Consider the following 16,151-nt stretch of genomic DNA (forward strand, 5'->3'; position numbering starts at 1 on the left):
GACACAGGATGGATTACGCCTCACTGCTCCCTTTTAAGTTCGCTGTGGCCATCGCACTTGCTCTGGTCTATGAAGAGTGTGGAGAAGTGACCTAAGTCCCTCGGGTGGAAGCTTTAGGAGACAGTGCATGATTTACCACCTCTCTCCTTCTGGTACCAGTGACCAGTAACACTCAAGACGACGTCCATTCTCTATCAGGCTGACCGTGACGAGTCTTGAACATGAATATGAACAAGGAAAAATGTAAACCTTTGCTGTTTTAAGCCCCCAAGATTTGGGTCATTGCTACCACCTTCCAGCCTTGTTATGACAGATTTCATCTCCACCTGAAGGATGACGGGACGTAGCTTGTCTACAGTCACACAGAGGGCACTTTGAACCAAGGGTGGAGCTTCACCTGAGACAGCACATTTGATTCACTCCAGGGGAGAGAGTGGACGTGTCCAGAGGCCTGAATGCACTCTCCTGATGCCTCTTGCAAGTGAGTTCCTGCTCCCTGCCCCAGATATTTACATGATCAGGAGCAGGAGGGATTCTCTGTGCAGAGTAAGTCAGTGCCAGCCTGGGGAGTGGATGGGATGGAGTTGCGGAAGCTGCATTCTTGGGAGGACTAGATATTCTAGACTTAACTTTGCAACAGACGGGACTGTACTCAGAAACCCCAGTCTCTGTTCTGGGTTTCCTCCCATCTCAAGGCTCCATTTATCTCCTGTCTCAGGAAACTCTTTCCTTCACTAGTAACTTTTCTCACGGAAAGGCTGTGAAACTCACCCACCATCACGTGTGCCTCACACACGAGGCACAGAGACGGCTATGTTACGCAGCGTTGCTGCAGCAGAAGCTGGCTGGTACACACTTGTCTATTAATGATAAATATGCATTCTTCCCTTTCCCCTAGGCACAGAAGCCTGAATTTATTCTGGACAGTGTGTGTGTGCCTGGGCACGGGGCTATGTCTGTCAGCTTGCTGGGGTACAAACAAAGGCTGTGGAGTGGGACCCCAGAAAGCTCCCTAGGAGGGGTTCTCTGGGAGCCCCCAGGGGCAGGTCTGGGGCAACTTGGCATCGTACACCGAACATCTAGCCCTCTGTGTTGCTCCCCGAGCACTGCTGATGGACAGCTCCTAGACACCTGGGCACTCTCCAGGCTGCTCTGAGACCAGCCTGTGGCTCAGTTTATTGTCGTGGTAACCTGGAAAATCTTTAGATATCATCGAGTCTGCTTTTTAAAACATATATGGAAATAGGGTCTTACAGGGAGAGAAAACTGTCTCAGGACCCACAATGAGTCATATGCAGAGGTCAATGCAGAGGTCAGAGTAGAACTTGACTAGTTCTTGACTCTCCCCTACATCTTCCTGATTCACTGAACGACTACTGCTCAGTTTGGGTGGCAGGTAGCCAGGGAGAAAGACCTGGGTGAACTGTGGCTGGGAGCCCTGATTCTGCCATAAGCTGCCCGGATTCCTTAGGGGCAGGTATAGAGCTCATCGCACTGTAGGGATTCTATGTAGAGCAGGGTGCCTGGCAGCCTTCCGGCTGCTCTGACCTTGGGAAGAGAACCTGGCTGGATTGGGTGGACTCAGATTCTTCCTTTGTGCGCATGTTCCCAATCCTTCATGTACATTATCTCCCCAAACTCCTCCAACTCGCCGCCTCCCTGTTCAGATGACCCATGTAAACCAGTGCCCTGGAATGACACGGGTGGCCTGGTCTGGAGCCAGAGGAACGCATGTGGAGTAGATGGTGCCAGTCCTTGCCCAGAGCCCCTTTGACTGGGCTGGCGCACCCGCCCCCTGACTGATGTGAGTTGCTGCTGAGGGCTCACTGCCATTCCTCTCTCTGGAGACCTGCCCTCAGCCCACAGGGGCCATGTTAACCAGAGGTGCTTGGCCACACAAACCCTTTTCCCACCCATCCCATCCCGTCCCCAGGCACAGGCAGCAGCCAGTGAATGACTCATCTGTGCAGCAAAAATCCCCTGATCTCAAGGTGAGGCTGACTCCATTCTCCGATTTTCAGTCAGTCCAGAGCTCTCTGCCGGACCAGGTTGGGACTAGACTCCAGGTAAAACCTCCTCTTTGCCCAGCTCCTTCCCCTGCCCCATCCTTCTCCTTTGACTCCCTTACACAGGGCTCCCCACCTGCCTGGATCTAACGGCTGATGATCTGAGGTGCAGCTTATATAATAATAACAGAAATAAAGTGCACAACCAATTTAATATGCTTGAATCGTCCTGAAACCATTACCCCTGCCTCAGTCCCCAGTGGAAAAATCGCCTTCCACGAAATCAGTCTCTGGTGCCAAAACGGTTGGGGACCACTGCCCTCAAGGATTTCTCTTGGAGGCTCTGCAATAATTCAACTGCCCCCAACTCTCTCATATCAGGCTCTGCTTGAAAGACAATAAGTAAACTTGTGAGCTCTCTGCCACCTTGCAAATTCTGTATATTGATACAAGGAGAGACCACAGAGGGTTCTATGTTTAGTGGCGGGAAAATCCTGGTGAAGAGAACTGAGGTTTCCACTGAACAAACGTCCACTGAACAAACATTGACGAGGCTTCTGCTACGTGTCCAGCATCTGCTTAGCACTGGGAGACCTGGCGGGGCGCGAGAGAAATGGAGTTCCTACCCCTCAACACACACTCTCTAGGTTAGGTCAAAGGTCTTCTTGACTGCCCCTCGGTCCCTTTTAAGGGCCTTCGCACATGGAGATCAATTGAGTACACGGAACCCTGGAGATGCTTTTAATTTCTTTTTAATGTATATGTAACAGTTACGCCTGAGTTACAGAGGAAGCGCTTACAAGCAGGTAGTTAAAGCAAATGCCAGTTTCTCTTTCTAGTCTACTACTCCATATAGCTGAATAAATTATGGTGCGATTATACTTAAGCACACGCCTTCGTGCCCACGCGGACACCCCACTCACACTCTCATGCACACACACTCGCTCCCACATGGAGGAAAATGGCTGTGAGTCAAACACGGAAGCAACCAAGTTGCCGTTCCTAGGAAGAAGGAATGATGGCGAGTGCTACGCGGATAGTTCCCAGGCTGGGATTGGCCTTATCGATATGCAGATGTCTCTGACAATTGAAGGCGGCGGCTGGAGGACCCCATTTGGCCTCGGCTGTGGTGCCTCTGCGGGAGGGGAAGGAGAAGGTCAGTCGGCCTCAAAAAGCATCCAGCAGTGCGGGGCACGTTGGGGGGCCTGAGGAGAGTATCAACCCGAGAGAGGCCCCAGAGCGTCGTGTCTTTCTCGGGCCATCGTGGGGTTTCCCAGGCTCCTGGATCCTCATCTCTGAACGCACTGCCCGCTCCAGATCCAACAACACAGGATTTCGGTGGAGTGATCAGAGTCATGCATCTGCCTTGTTCTCAGGCCACCACCAGATGGAAAATCTGACCTTCTCGTTTTCGTTCTGGGCAAACCTCTCTCTCGATTATTCTCTCCTTCTCTTTCGTTCCCCGCCCCCACCACCATCTCTCTCCTCCTTCACGTTCCTCTGGCAAAAGAATGGCAAATGTAAATCAAGGAAAACATACGAGTAAAAAATAAAACATAGCTTGGTTCTTACACATCACTTTTTTTTTCATAGCAAGATAGAAAGACCAAGTGAAAAACAAAGCAATAAAAATGAAAAAACCCAGCAGAGCCCGGAATGTATAATTTGAAACACACGATATGCAGATATATCCCTACAGATGGTCCCTGGCGCTAGCACGACACGCACTGTGGGGGGTTTTCGGTCCTTTTTTTTTTTTGTATTTATATATATATTTATAAAACTTCCTATAAACGAACAGCACATCACCACGTTTCCAACTAATGTACAATGAGTTCAGAAGAGGGGCCCCCATAGGTAGGACCAACAGCTACTTGTGAGAAGTTGGAGGAAGCATGTTTTATTTCGCTATGGACTCTATTTACAGGGCTGGAGCGGGATCGTTCCTGGGCCAGCCTCGCCACTGGGATTCAGACCTTCTTTCTCAGCCTGTGGCCAACCCTCGAGAGTTGGAAGCTTTTATAATTCTCATCCAGTATCATCTTGCTGGTGAAGCTGCAAGCTGCCACCACCAGACGGAATTTTACAGACTGAGTTGGGTACACACGTTAATGCTCTAGGTTTTAGGAAAAACCTGTTAGGGTCAGGGTTTCTTTCTGAGGAGGGTGGGGCCGCTGGGGGAATAAGTCCCACTTTCTACCAAGATGGTCGCCTGGGAGAACTCCAGAGAAGACGGACTTAAGGAGAAGTCATTTGCTTCACACCCATTTTGCCATCGGAGGCAGATTATTTGGGATTGGTCCTAGCATTGGAATGTCACTTCCGGGGGTGGGGGGAGCTGGGTGGTTTTGAGGTCACCAGCCTGAGATCCCTACTGCTCCCGGAAAACCCAGGGTATAAGGAGATGCAGCGGAGGGCTGAGACCGGCTTCCAGAGGGAAAGACTGACCATTCAAGGAATGTGGATGAAGACTGTAGTTCAGCTTAAGGAAGAACTGCTTCCTGGCTGTGATAGCTACAAAAACACGGACCGGGTCGCCAACAGACAACACACATCCTTCCTTTTTGTCCAGAGCTTAAAGAGCCCAGAGTCTCCTGCCTTGGATGCTCCCGTTGAAACTCTGGCTGACCTTGATGGGCCACACGTGTCTGGGTGTCCGCTGCTACTAAAGAGTCTGTTTGTCCCCAGTTAGTCATAGGCTCCTCGAAAACCAGAGATACAGGCCGCCTTGGTCATGGTCCAGGACAGGCCTGAGATACTGAGTCTGAAGACGGGAAGTAGGTGAGAACGTCTGTCACAGAGGTGATGTCCATTCAGGGAACTGTTCTAGTATCTTGCTAACCCGGCTCCCCAGAAGGGAGGAGCTCAGGTTGATTCCCAAAGCGGCAGCCTTTCCCTCTGGGAATGTCCTGTGAGCTGAGGGCGAGGCGTGAGTTGAGCAAAGAGGTGGTGCCAGGTGCCCAGGAGGGGCCAAGCAATTTGGTCCGGTCTATGCAGATTTGGTGCTGTGTCTCCCGTCTCAAGTGCTTTGACCCAGCAGGACTTGATGCAGGTGATCCACGCGTAGATTACGATGATGGAGATGAATATAATTTTGATCAAGGGTAAAGGGAAGAGTTAGAAGGGAGGCCGTAGTCAGGGCCCTGAGCCACTCCCCAAAGGTCTCAATGTGTAAAGAGAAGGCAGTTGGGGAGAGCCGCTGGAGTGGCTGTGGAAGATGACCTTGCCCTCTTCTCCAGAACCTTTGGTGCCCCTCTCTGCCCAGGGGCCATGGCTCAAAGACTGACCACATCTCCACGCCCTCAGCTGAGAACAGGTCAACACTGAAAGATGCCAGTCTGGGTGGGACAGGGACATGCCCCTCCCACCCCCCAAATGCCAAAGGGACTCTGTGGTCTTGTCTGTGGGGCAAGCAGTCCCTGATGGTCCAAGAACCATTTTCTACAGCAGATGGAGGCGCCCTTCTTAGAGGGCAGGGCATTCAGGGGATGGGCCCAGGTCTCTGAAGGAGGCTTTGTGAGAAATCGATGCTCCATGGGGTGTGGACTTGAAGGCAGACCGCTGAAGCCTTTGGCAACAAAGGTTTGCCGCCCACAAGCAGAGCAACCCCAGTTATGAAACCCTCCTCTGAGCCTGCCTCATCGCTCACGTGTTCTCAAGACTTGGTCTCCTCCCTGTGCCATCTGATTCAGCAAATGAGGAAACTGGAGGGTCTGTGTGCTCCCCAGACCCCACCCGGGGTGGGCAAGGTTGGAACTGGGGCTTCAGTGTTAAAGCCTAAAGCTGCTTCCGAATACCCGGCCTGGGTCCTGGTACCCTGGACCAGCCCACTGCCAACAAGCCCCACCCATGTGGCCCTGCCCCCTTGGCTAAGCTTCTTCCTGGTCCTCCCAGTCCCCTTGCTTGGGCTAGATTTCCCCCCTCCACCCAGCAGAGGTGTGTGGAGAAGTCCTGAAGTCCTCAGAATTCGTGGGTGATTCCTGGAAGCAGCCCAGGGCCAAGGTCCCCCCTCCTTTGCTAAGGAGGACGAGCTGTGGTTCAGGCCCTGAGCCAGAGACCCACCAGGAGGGCTGGCTCCCAGCACTGTCACCGAGATCAGCCCCGTGGGCTCCATGTCTGACCAGGGGACCCATGGGCACTGGGGTCAAAGGGCTCCTGGACCTCATCCCAGACAGCGTTCTCCTTTGGTTGCCCCAGGAGCTCTGTTCAGGGTGAGCTGTGGTCTCTGGGTCTGAGATGACAGAGGCCACGTCAGAATTTGGCTGGGGCAAGACGGCAGGTTACCAGAGACCCTCCAGTGGGGAGAGTGAAGAGGCAGACTCCACGGGGGTCACTCCAGGTCCCTAACCACAGAGGAACGGTGGGCAGGCTGCCTGTCTCCAGAGGGCTGGGCACAAGAAGGGAATGGGCTCCCTCCCTGGCCTCCAGGGACCCCAGGGCAATGGAGGGACTGAGGATGGGAGGCTCAGGGATCAGTAAGGGTTAGGCTGGGACTCAGGCTGGGGCAAGTCGCCCCAGGGGCCCTAGTAAGCTTGGCCAGTTTCCACAGGCAGGAGTCCCAGCACAGCCGAGTGCTCCCCGAGCTTCATGCGACGCTGTGTGGACAGGCTCACATTTTTGGCCAGGTAATCAACAGCAGCTGGGGAAAAAAAGAGAGACTCCTAGAAATTGACGTTCTTTTTGCCTGTTAATTCAATCTGTTCTACATCTATTCATCCACCCATCCATCCACTTATCAATTCATCCATTCGTCCTTCTCTGCATCTACCCATCTCTTCTTCCATCCGTCCATCCACAACCATATCTTTATCCATCTATCTGTTGTCCATCTATTTATCATCAATCTGCCCATCCACTTTTGATCTGTTTATCCACCTGTTCATCCATCCACCCACCTATCCATCAATTTCTCATAAGACTCTTTCTCTCACTTCCTTTGCAATCATTCAGCAAATATTTGCTTACCACATTGTTTACCCAGCTCCCCTATGGGCTCTGTAGGAAAGTACCTAGGGTATCCCATTGTCTAGTGAAGAACTGTCCCTTTCCCCAACACACCTCTACGCATCCCTGTTCTGAGGCACGTCCAGTGAGTCCCCTGGGGTCCAGGTAGGAGTGGGGGCAAGGTCCTTCTGCCTTTTCTGGACCCTAAGCCCAGCTCACGGCTGAGGCAAAGCAAGACCTCGTACTCAAAAGTGAAGGGAGCTTTTGCCAGGGAGCTGAGGGGTCCCTGCAGGAGGAAGGGCCAGGAGCCTGTGATGCAGGGAAATGAGACCTGCAGCCCTGCCAGTTCTGGTCACCCAGAGAGGGATGAGAGTCTGAGGGCGTACATTCATGTGTGTGTGAACAGTGGGAACAAGACTCTCCACGACGGAGTGATGGACACGAGCAACACTTGCACTTGTATGTGTGCACAGACGTGGGTGAGTTGTGTGCACCTGCGTGAGGTGAACGGTGGGAACACAGGAAACTGCACAGGTGAGTCCCACCTCAGCCAGGCTCGCGCATCAGGTGTGTGCAGGTAGGCCCACTTGAGTTCTGGGCCGACTCTCCTCATTGTGCCTGCCTGGGGCTGCAGCAGAAACCATCCTGGACCAGACGATTTGCCTGGCATGTGACCGAGGCCCCTTGAGGCACAGAAAGGCTGCCTCCCAAGCCAGAATTTGCAGCTCTGGCCGATCCTACCTTCTGGGACCCCTCCGATCTGGAGGTGAGAGGAAGCTGGAGAGAGGGCTCTCCCTTCACTGTCCCATGCCCACTGACGGACCCGGTAACACTCTCCATGCCTTCCCAGAGTTGGGGGGCCCCTGCCTAGGGTGGGTGGGTGGAGCCGGGAGGTGACGGCGTGGCCGGAGGGCAAATAGGGAGCTGAGGTGGGCTGTATCAGTAACTGAGTTCCAGGAGGCCCTACTGCCTGGGGGTTCAAATGCCCTACGTTCAAACTCTGCACCTGCCGACGCTCCGTGTGTGATCTGGGGACACGCCATCTCCCCTTTCCAAGCCTCAGCTCCCTTGTAAGGTGATACGAGCACCTGGGTTGGAGGGTTATTGTGATTAGATGAGAAAATGTATATGCAGCGGTCAGTCAGCACCACGCCTGGCGCACAGGGAGTGGGATGGATGAGGGCTCCTGGGGCTGGGGCGCAGTGAGCAGGCATGCCCTTTGATGGGGAAAAGAAGGAAAGGGACGGTGAACTGGGCAACCCAGGCTCCTGACTGCCTCCTGCTCACGTGGCTTTGGGCAAAACACTCTGTCTCTCCAGCCCTGCTTCCTTGTCTGTAAAACGGGGAGGACAAATTCCAGCCTCCTCGAGGGCTGTTTTAAGGACCAAATGAGACAATGAGGTTTAAGATGCCTGGCACAGGGGCTCCAGGCACAGCTCCCTGGGTTCCTGAAGGATATACGCATGCCCTGGGCCTTACTGGAGGCCTGGACTCGGCGTCCCTCAGCTTCCCAGGCTGAGCCCCCAGGGGCTGCCTCTAGGGTTCCTCAGCCTCCAGGCTCCTAGCTGGTGGGGCAGAGTGGTGGTGCCCCATCTTACCCTTGTCCAGGGTCCAGCCCTTACTCTGGGGGAGGGTGAGAAAACCTCCCGTCTCTGGTCTCAGGGGGCCCCGGCAGCTGTGACCACACCGTCTCTACTAGTGGGGTCTGTCTTACCTGGGTTCCGGGTCTCGCCCAAGAGGAGGCCACGTTGTCAGAGTGGTAACAGGAAGTAGGGGCAGGAAAGAGCTGACGTTTCCCCGGAGCTGACTCTATGCCAGTCCCACTCTAAGCACTTGACATGCATCATCTCACTCAAGTCCCCCAATACCTCTGTGAGGCTGGGATTATCACCATCCCCATTTCACGGATGACAAACCGAGGCCCTGCCCTGAGAGGTTGCATAACTTGAAAGATCCCAGCATTCCTAAATTGTGGGGCCATAATTCAAATGCAGGCAGTCTGATGCTAGCTGCTAACCACCCCTGCCAGCTCCATCCCTGGTCCCCACACAGCACTTGAGAATGGATGGAACTCCCTACAACCCGAAGCCTGGAATGGCCCCATTCTCTACTCCAGGCAAGGTAAGGGACTTGTCTAAGGGCCAGCTCTTCCTGCAAGAGTGGCAGAAAGGTCTGGCTTTGAATAACAACGATGGGAACTGCTAAGTGCCAGGCAGACAATATCTCATCTAATTCTTTCAACTGCCCCATGCTTTAGGCTACAGTTGTTCCCATTTTACAGATGTGGAGACTGAGGTTCAGGAAGAGCCACCGGCCCAGAGGCACATGTGAGCTGGAGGTGCCTGAATTTACTCTGCTTGTGCCTCTGGTCACTCTGTCTCTTCCTCTTTAGCCTCTCCCTGTCACCAGCCATGGCCCTGCACGCTGTAGGGACTTCCCCAGGCCCTGTTGTCAAGACGACCAAGGAAACACCAAGAAACACCAAACTTTACTGACGACTCAGCCAGCTTCAAGGGCACCCGTCATCCCTCAGAGCCTGCCTCTCCCTGGGGTGGGGCCGGGGTCCAGCGAGGGCAGGGCTGTGACATTTCTCATTACAGCCTGTCAGTGGCCCTTCCTGTCCCTCTGTCTCTCCGAGCCTCCCCTCCTCTGCCTCGTGCCCGAGCCTGGGCTCTCAATGTCTCAAATTAGATTAATCAGGAGTTGGCAGGAGAGGTGGTGGCGATGCCAACCAGTAAACAAATCTCAGCCGTCAGCGTCTCGTCAGCCAGCAGCCCCAGAGGAGGACCCTTCTAGACACAAATTCTTATTAGACTTGTCAGATCTATTAAAATTCTTTTCACACTTCTGCGTTCTATCAGCCCCATCATTAGTACGGCCCTGGCCTCTGGGAACACCAGGGCCATATTAATCTGCTATGCGCCCTGTCCCTGCCCCCCTACCCCCACCCCATTTAGGGACGGGGAGAGACAGACGGATGGATGGATGGCGGCAGGGAGCAGGCGGGGACGGTGTGATGGTGTCCCTGGGAAGATGAGAGGACCAAGGCGAGGAGGTGGACTCTCCTGCTTTAGGGTTTGGTCCACCTGACCCAGGCACACTCAAAAGCGATGCTCTCCACGGTCAAAGGGGTGGCCCTGTGCGCCTGGATAGATACTGTTTGGTGGTCCCAGCCAAACTCCCTGGGATCCCCTTCCTCATCTGCCCAGAGGGAATAACCCAGGACCCTGCACCAGGTGGCGGTGAGGATGGGGTGCCAGACCCACAGTAGATGCTCAAGAAATGATCACTTCTCCTTCCTTTGCAGACGTGCGTGTTGTAACGTGATACCCTGGAGCCATTATAGACACAGAGTAGTGAATACTCACAGAGAAATAAATCTCTGTCCACGCACAGATGAGTGTGAGCTTGTGAACAGGACTCCACACCAGGGCTAGTGTGCATCATTCCTCAACATCTTGCACGAGTTTGTGGTTTGACTCAAAGAGAACTAGGTAACTAGGTTTGAAGTTAGGAGACTCCACTTTCTGTGGGACCACGGGGAAAGCTCCCAGCCTCTCTGAGCCTTAGCTTTTGCATCTGTAACCTGAGGACAAATAACCTGGGGTTTTTGAGGATTACACGAAATGAAGAACATGCATTTCACCCAGCGCCCAGTGGGCTAACTCACGCACAGGACAGGTGTGGGTAGACAGCAGGTGGCCCTGGGCATACACAGCATGGCTTAGAGCATGAGGATGTCACACATGGACTGTGGTGAATTCAGCTGCCCGTGGACAGGGGGAGGCGGTCAGTGGGAATCCCACGTGTGTCCCTGGGCTGTCCCAGGATGTCACAGCCGAGGGGGATGGTACCATAGGAAAACATCAAGACAATGGAATCGAATCCCTGGGCCCCCATTTCACAGATGGCAAAACTGAGGCTCAGAGAGGCGGGTAACTTGCCCACATCAGGGTGGTGGAGGGACAGACTCTCCCTCAGTCCTCTCCTAGTGTGCCCCGGGAGCCTCTGTGGGCTGGGTGGAGGAGAGTGGGGTCCGAGCTGGGGTACCCCCGGGGAAGGGCTGGAGGAGGTGGCCCAGGAGGAGCTCTGAGCAGCCCCTGGCGGAGCCAAGGGAGGCAGGGTGGGGCTGGAGGGGGATGACTGGGGGGCGGAGCTGGAGGTCGGAAGGGTGAGGGGGTGTGGGGGGTGAGGAGCGGGCAGGGAGGAAACCCCGGCCAGCTCTTCCCCAGCGAAGGGGAACAAAACTCCCTTCTCGCCCCCCGGGGCCCTTTCCCTTTTGATCCCCCCTCCCTCGTGGCCCCCATGCTGACTTCGGGGTTAATTTTATTTCCGAGTTGGGCAGGCGCCCCTGGAGGCAGGCACGGGCTCCGGGTGTGACTAACGCCCGCCCCGGGCCGGGGCCATGGCTGCCGCTGGAGCCACGCTGAACTCTTTATCAAGAGCATGTGTGGCCTGCTCCGTGCTCGGGAATGCAGGCCGGGCACAGGGTCACCCTGGCCCCTCTGGAGACACCGCCCTGCCCGCGCGCACACCCAGTTCTCAGACTCGCAGGCACACACACACACACAGACACAATTATACACGCCTCGTGAGTTCACACCCAGATGCACACCTGGATACCAGTACACACAACCACACCTGTACCCACGCTCAAGCGTACCCATACCTGTAAGTACACTCTGCACACACACGGACTCCAAATACACACGCTCATTCCAGCATACGCACATGGCAAACGCATGCATACACATGTACACACAGCCACGCATAGTCCATATTTACACACATGCACGCATACATCCACACAGCACAGCAGGGCAAACTCACAGGCGCCCACACACACGGAGCCACATGAACACGCCTGAACGCACATCTCAACACACATGCGTATGTTATGGCCACATATACTCACACGACCAAATGTGTACACGTGTTCACATATAAACCCACGTGCACACAATATGCTCATTTACACTCACACATGTAAATCGTCGTGTGCACAGATACACTGTGTCACTCACACATTCATGGATCCACATGCGTACGCATGCTCACCTAGACACAGAATGTGTGCACTAACACGGGTGTGCCAAAACACACACACACACACACACACACCGCCCGCAAGGTACTCCTGACACGCTCACTCACGCTCACCTAGACACATGTACGTGAACACACGCATCCACAGGGAGGAGGCCATGAACACAGCCGGGAGATGAGGCCGGCACAGCTGGCCCGCATTTAGCCGTGGAGACGAGGCTGTGTGGGGGGTGGGGGCGGGGGTGGGGTCAGGAAGCAGAGGTCAGGGGCCAGGCGGGGCTGCGCAGGGACAGAGAGGGCCCTGGGCCGGGAGGTCACACCCTGCTGCCACACGCCCTTCTGATGAGTTTGACACCAGCAGGTGACGCCTTTGCCGGGGGCCGGGCGGGGGCCGCATGACCTCAGCCCCCCCAACCCCGGCCGTCGGGACTGGCTCCGCGGCCGCCCTGTCCACCTGGCAGCTGGAGGCGGCGGCCCAGTCTAAGGGCCCGCCGTCTCTGCTCGACCAGAGGCCAAGAGCGTGGCGCTCGGGGTGGGCACCAGAGACCACCTCACGGTCTGCGGAGACCAAAGCTGGGGTGGGCTGGGGGAGAGAACTCGAGACACGGCTCTGCCCTGGGGGGCGAGGGAGAAGGAGAAAGGGGCAGGGTCTGTCCCCTGGCTCCCCAGCGCTCGGCATGTGCCTGGCGCAAGCGGGGAGCTGCAGGTCACCTTCCGATCTGATTTCCTCTTAGATTTAAAACCTGTAATTTGCTTTAATTTAGTGGTTGGGAAGATCCCTTGGAGAAGGCAATGCCTACCCACTCCAGTAGTCCTGCCTGGAGAATTCCACGGACAGACGAGCCTGGCGGGCCACCGTCCCTGAGTCTCGAAGACTCGGACACGACTGAGCGACTATCACAATCACATTCACAGCGACTGAGAAATTTTTCAAAATATTCGGAACAACTTGAGTGTGTAAATCTACTTCCTCCAGTTGTAAATTTCATGAAACAAAGGCAGATCTCATAGCTCCAGTGAAAACTTAGTAACTGAAGGGAAACGGTCTGGATTTCAAAAACAGTCTATGAAAAAAATGTGAAAAAGTCTTCGTCATCATGACATGTGGATTACGTATCGGAATGATAATCTTTTTTAGATATACCGGGTCACCTAAAAAATGTTAGTAAAAATCATTCCTCTTGTAAAAGGGGGCTAGGAGGAAATTTTAAATGGTACCGGTGGCTCGTATTATGTTCCTACGGGACAGCCAGGCTCCAAGACAAGAGGAGCGTGCGTGCAGGGGTCCAGGGCTGTATCATGTCAGGACAGCAGTTCTGCCTTTCTGGACCTCAGTTTCCTCACCTGTGTAATGGGCACCCCCACCCAACACCCCCTCACAGTTTTCTACAAGTAAGTGGGAGGTCCTTGTGGGGGGGGGCGGTGCTGGGACAGGGAGGGGAGGAGGGCGCCCGGGGCGCCAGGCACTCACTCTGGCCGTACTGGCCGTACTGGTAGCCAGCCACGGGGTCCACGCTGTAGCCGGTGGTGCTGTAGGTGGGCGGACAGTACGACTGCGAGGTGGGCAGGCTGTCTCCCGGCTTGATGGGGTCCGCCCGCTGGCTGCAGCTGGCCGAGATGGAGGTGGCGGAGTCCAGGCCGCCGTGCAGCGGCGAGATGGAGAAGTCGGCCTGCGGCTGCGGCGGCACCGCGCTGGGGTTGCTCAGAATGCTCATCACCTGCGGGGGGAGAGTGTCAGGGTGGGCAGGGCGAGCGGGGCCCCCGCAGGGGCAAGCAGGGAGCAGGGTCGATGCCAGGCTGGCCTTGAACGGCCTTCGCCGGACTGTCTCCCTTGAGGGCCCTGCAGCCTTGCGATCCTCCGTTTACCTGGCTTGCTTGCCTTTGTGGGAAGATGGTTAGGGGTTTGTCTGGTTAAATTCTGCCCCGGGAGCGTCCCTGCACTGAGAGCTTTGGGGGCAGGGCAGGCCCAGTTCCCTTCTCTGTTCCCGGGCCCTGAGGGGCACCTTGTGCCTGTCTGAATGAATACACATGTGCATGAATGAATGAATGGACCAGCTAATTATGTCTCTTCCATCGGACAGGGAGCTCCCCCAGGAACTGCGTCTCCCCATCAGCCTGGGACGCCCCCATCTTCCAACACAAGGGTTCAAGGCTCTGCATCTGTCAGCGTCACCCCCAGTCCCATGCTACGCCCACTGCACTCTCGACTTGGAACTTGTGCCCCTACACGGCCGGTGCTTCCAAGTGCTTCAGACGTCTGTGACCATCACCCCCTTCTCTGCTTGGCACGGTTTGGCAGACAGGAAGTCACTATCGGTGATGGCAAGCCCAGTTCGCGCGGTGAGGCTTGTCTCTAGAAACTCAGCTGAAAGAACCTGGTGTGGGTTCATTGGTGTGCTCACTTATTCATTCAACAAACACAGACGGATGATGACTATGGCTCCAAGCCTCAGGCCAGGCCCCGGGTTTTCAGAGAAGGAAGAGCCCTGGTTCCTGACCTCGGCCCAGGGAGAGGGTTTGGGTCTGCGGGGGGGGGGTGGTGTAAGTAGTGTCAGACCATCAGGATCTGGAGTGACGAGGGACATGACAGGGGGCTGTGGGTACCCGCAGGAGGGCACTCGGGCATCCCGGGGTCCAGCTCTTGGAGAGAGGGTAGTAAAGGCAGCAGGGGAGGGGAGGGGAGGGGCCAGGGTGACCTGGCCAATCCAGAGAGGAGAGGAGGGGAGGGAGAAGCAGTCCTTGTGGACCTGACCTGCCGGGGACCCTGGTGACCTCCTGGTAACGCCACCTTTTATGGGAGGGAGACCCCAGGCCCAGGCGAGGTCCGCCTTGCTGACAGCCTGCCCTGCATGGAGCCAAAGGGGCACACTGGCACCCATGCTGGGCACACGGTGTGCTCTCTGATGCGCCCACCCGCCCCCTGGGGAGAAAGCAGACTTTGCACGTTGGAGCGCTGAGCTTTCGGCCGACTGGACACCTTGTGAAAACTTCACCTTCCCGGGTCTGACTCATCCCTGCTCCAGACAGGAGGCACCGATGTGGAATCCTCAGGCCAGGGCCAGATGCTGAGCTCCTCCACATGTGAACCTTTAACCCCTACGACCACCTCTATCCTCAGAGCGGGGCCGGCAGGCCGGGACGTGCTCAGGCATCAGCGGCCCCAGGTCCTCTGATCCTCCTTCTCTTTCCCTCCTCTTAGCAACAGACTCGGCGTGACTCTGCCAGTGCAGAGCCCTCCAGAGACGTGTGGGGCGGAGTCATGACGCCCATTTCTCAGATGAAGAGACCGAGGCCCACCCAGAGGTGCGTCTTCCCCAGATCTCACAGCGGGTGTGCCAGGGCTTGACCCCTCTAGCCTGATGATGTCAAGTCTGACTCTCAAGGATGGGTTTTAGACACGTGACCATGATAGAGGTTCTCACTCCAGATGGGGGTTCCCTGGGGGTGTGGGGTGGGATCCCAGGCCCACAGGGGGCCTGGCTCCTCAAGAATACCACGAGCACAGCCTCCCTCCCCTGACTCTTCCTGCAATGCACCCAGCGTGCACCTCTCAGCCTTTCTCTCAACCCCTCTGTCCTTTCCTCACCCCACCCCCAGAGCTGAAGTCAAGGGCACCAGGCCTACTGGGGCTGGACTTTGTCTCCACCGCAGCTGGTGAAGTTTGGGTGGGACTTTGCACGGTGCCAGCCCAATGAGATGGCAGAAACACAGGTGGAGCTGGGTTTGTTCTTTCCTGACTGTTGCGGTGGGGTCCTGGGCCTGAGGAGTTTGCTGGGTGTGTGTGTTTGGTGGGTCTGTGGGGCCGGGGGCACTCAGGAGGCTGACACTGCCCTGGGGTTAGGAGACCTGATTCATTGCTAACACTGCTCCTCCTTCAAGGAGCCCTGGCCCCAAGAACAAACTTAGAGGCTCAGGGAAAACACACAGCTCCCATTTCTCTTTCTTTGAAAGGATCGTTGTGGGGTGGGAAGCCTCTCATGAGGGTTTGTCAGTTCTGATGAGCCTCTGGTATAATCCTTCTCTTTACATACCACCAAGATGCCAGGCCCAGCAAGGATGGGATGGAGGAGACAAGTGGGGAGGTATTTGGGGAGAGGAGGATGCTTTGGAGGACAGGCTGGAAGGTGTGCCTAGATCCATACTCATCCTGCAAGG

The 16,151-nt window shown here is 55.6% G+C and overlaps 1 protein-coding gene across 3 annotated transcripts in view; it reads right to left on the minus strand.

Moving 5' to 3' along the window:
• Positions 1-2,742: 2,742 nt before the first annotated feature.
• PAX7 (paired box 7) overlaps positions 2,743-16,151 on the minus strand; it is a 107,083-nt gene continuing 93,674 nt past the window's right edge. For all 3 annotated transcript variants that reach the window (XM_027522152.1, XM_027522151.1, XM_027522153.1), the window contains exons 8-9: positions 13,468-13,714; positions 2,743-6,645 (exon numbers count right to left, since the gene is read on the minus strand). In XM_027522152.1, the coding sequence (XP_027377953.1) occupies positions 6,530-6,645; positions 13,468-13,714 (363 nt within the window). In that variant the 3' untranslated portion in view covers positions 2,743-6,529. The remainder of the gene's footprint in view (positions 6,646-13,467; positions 13,715-16,151) is intronic.

The sequence above is a fragment of the Bos indicus x Bos taurus genome, chromosome 2 (assembly GCF_003369695.1).
Source record: "Bos indicus x Bos taurus breed Angus x Brahman F1 hybrid chromosome 2, Bos_hybrid_MaternalHap_v2.0, whole genome shotgun sequence".
NCBI lineage: Eukaryota > Metazoa > Chordata > Mammalia > Artiodactyla > Bovidae > Bos > Bos indicus x Bos taurus.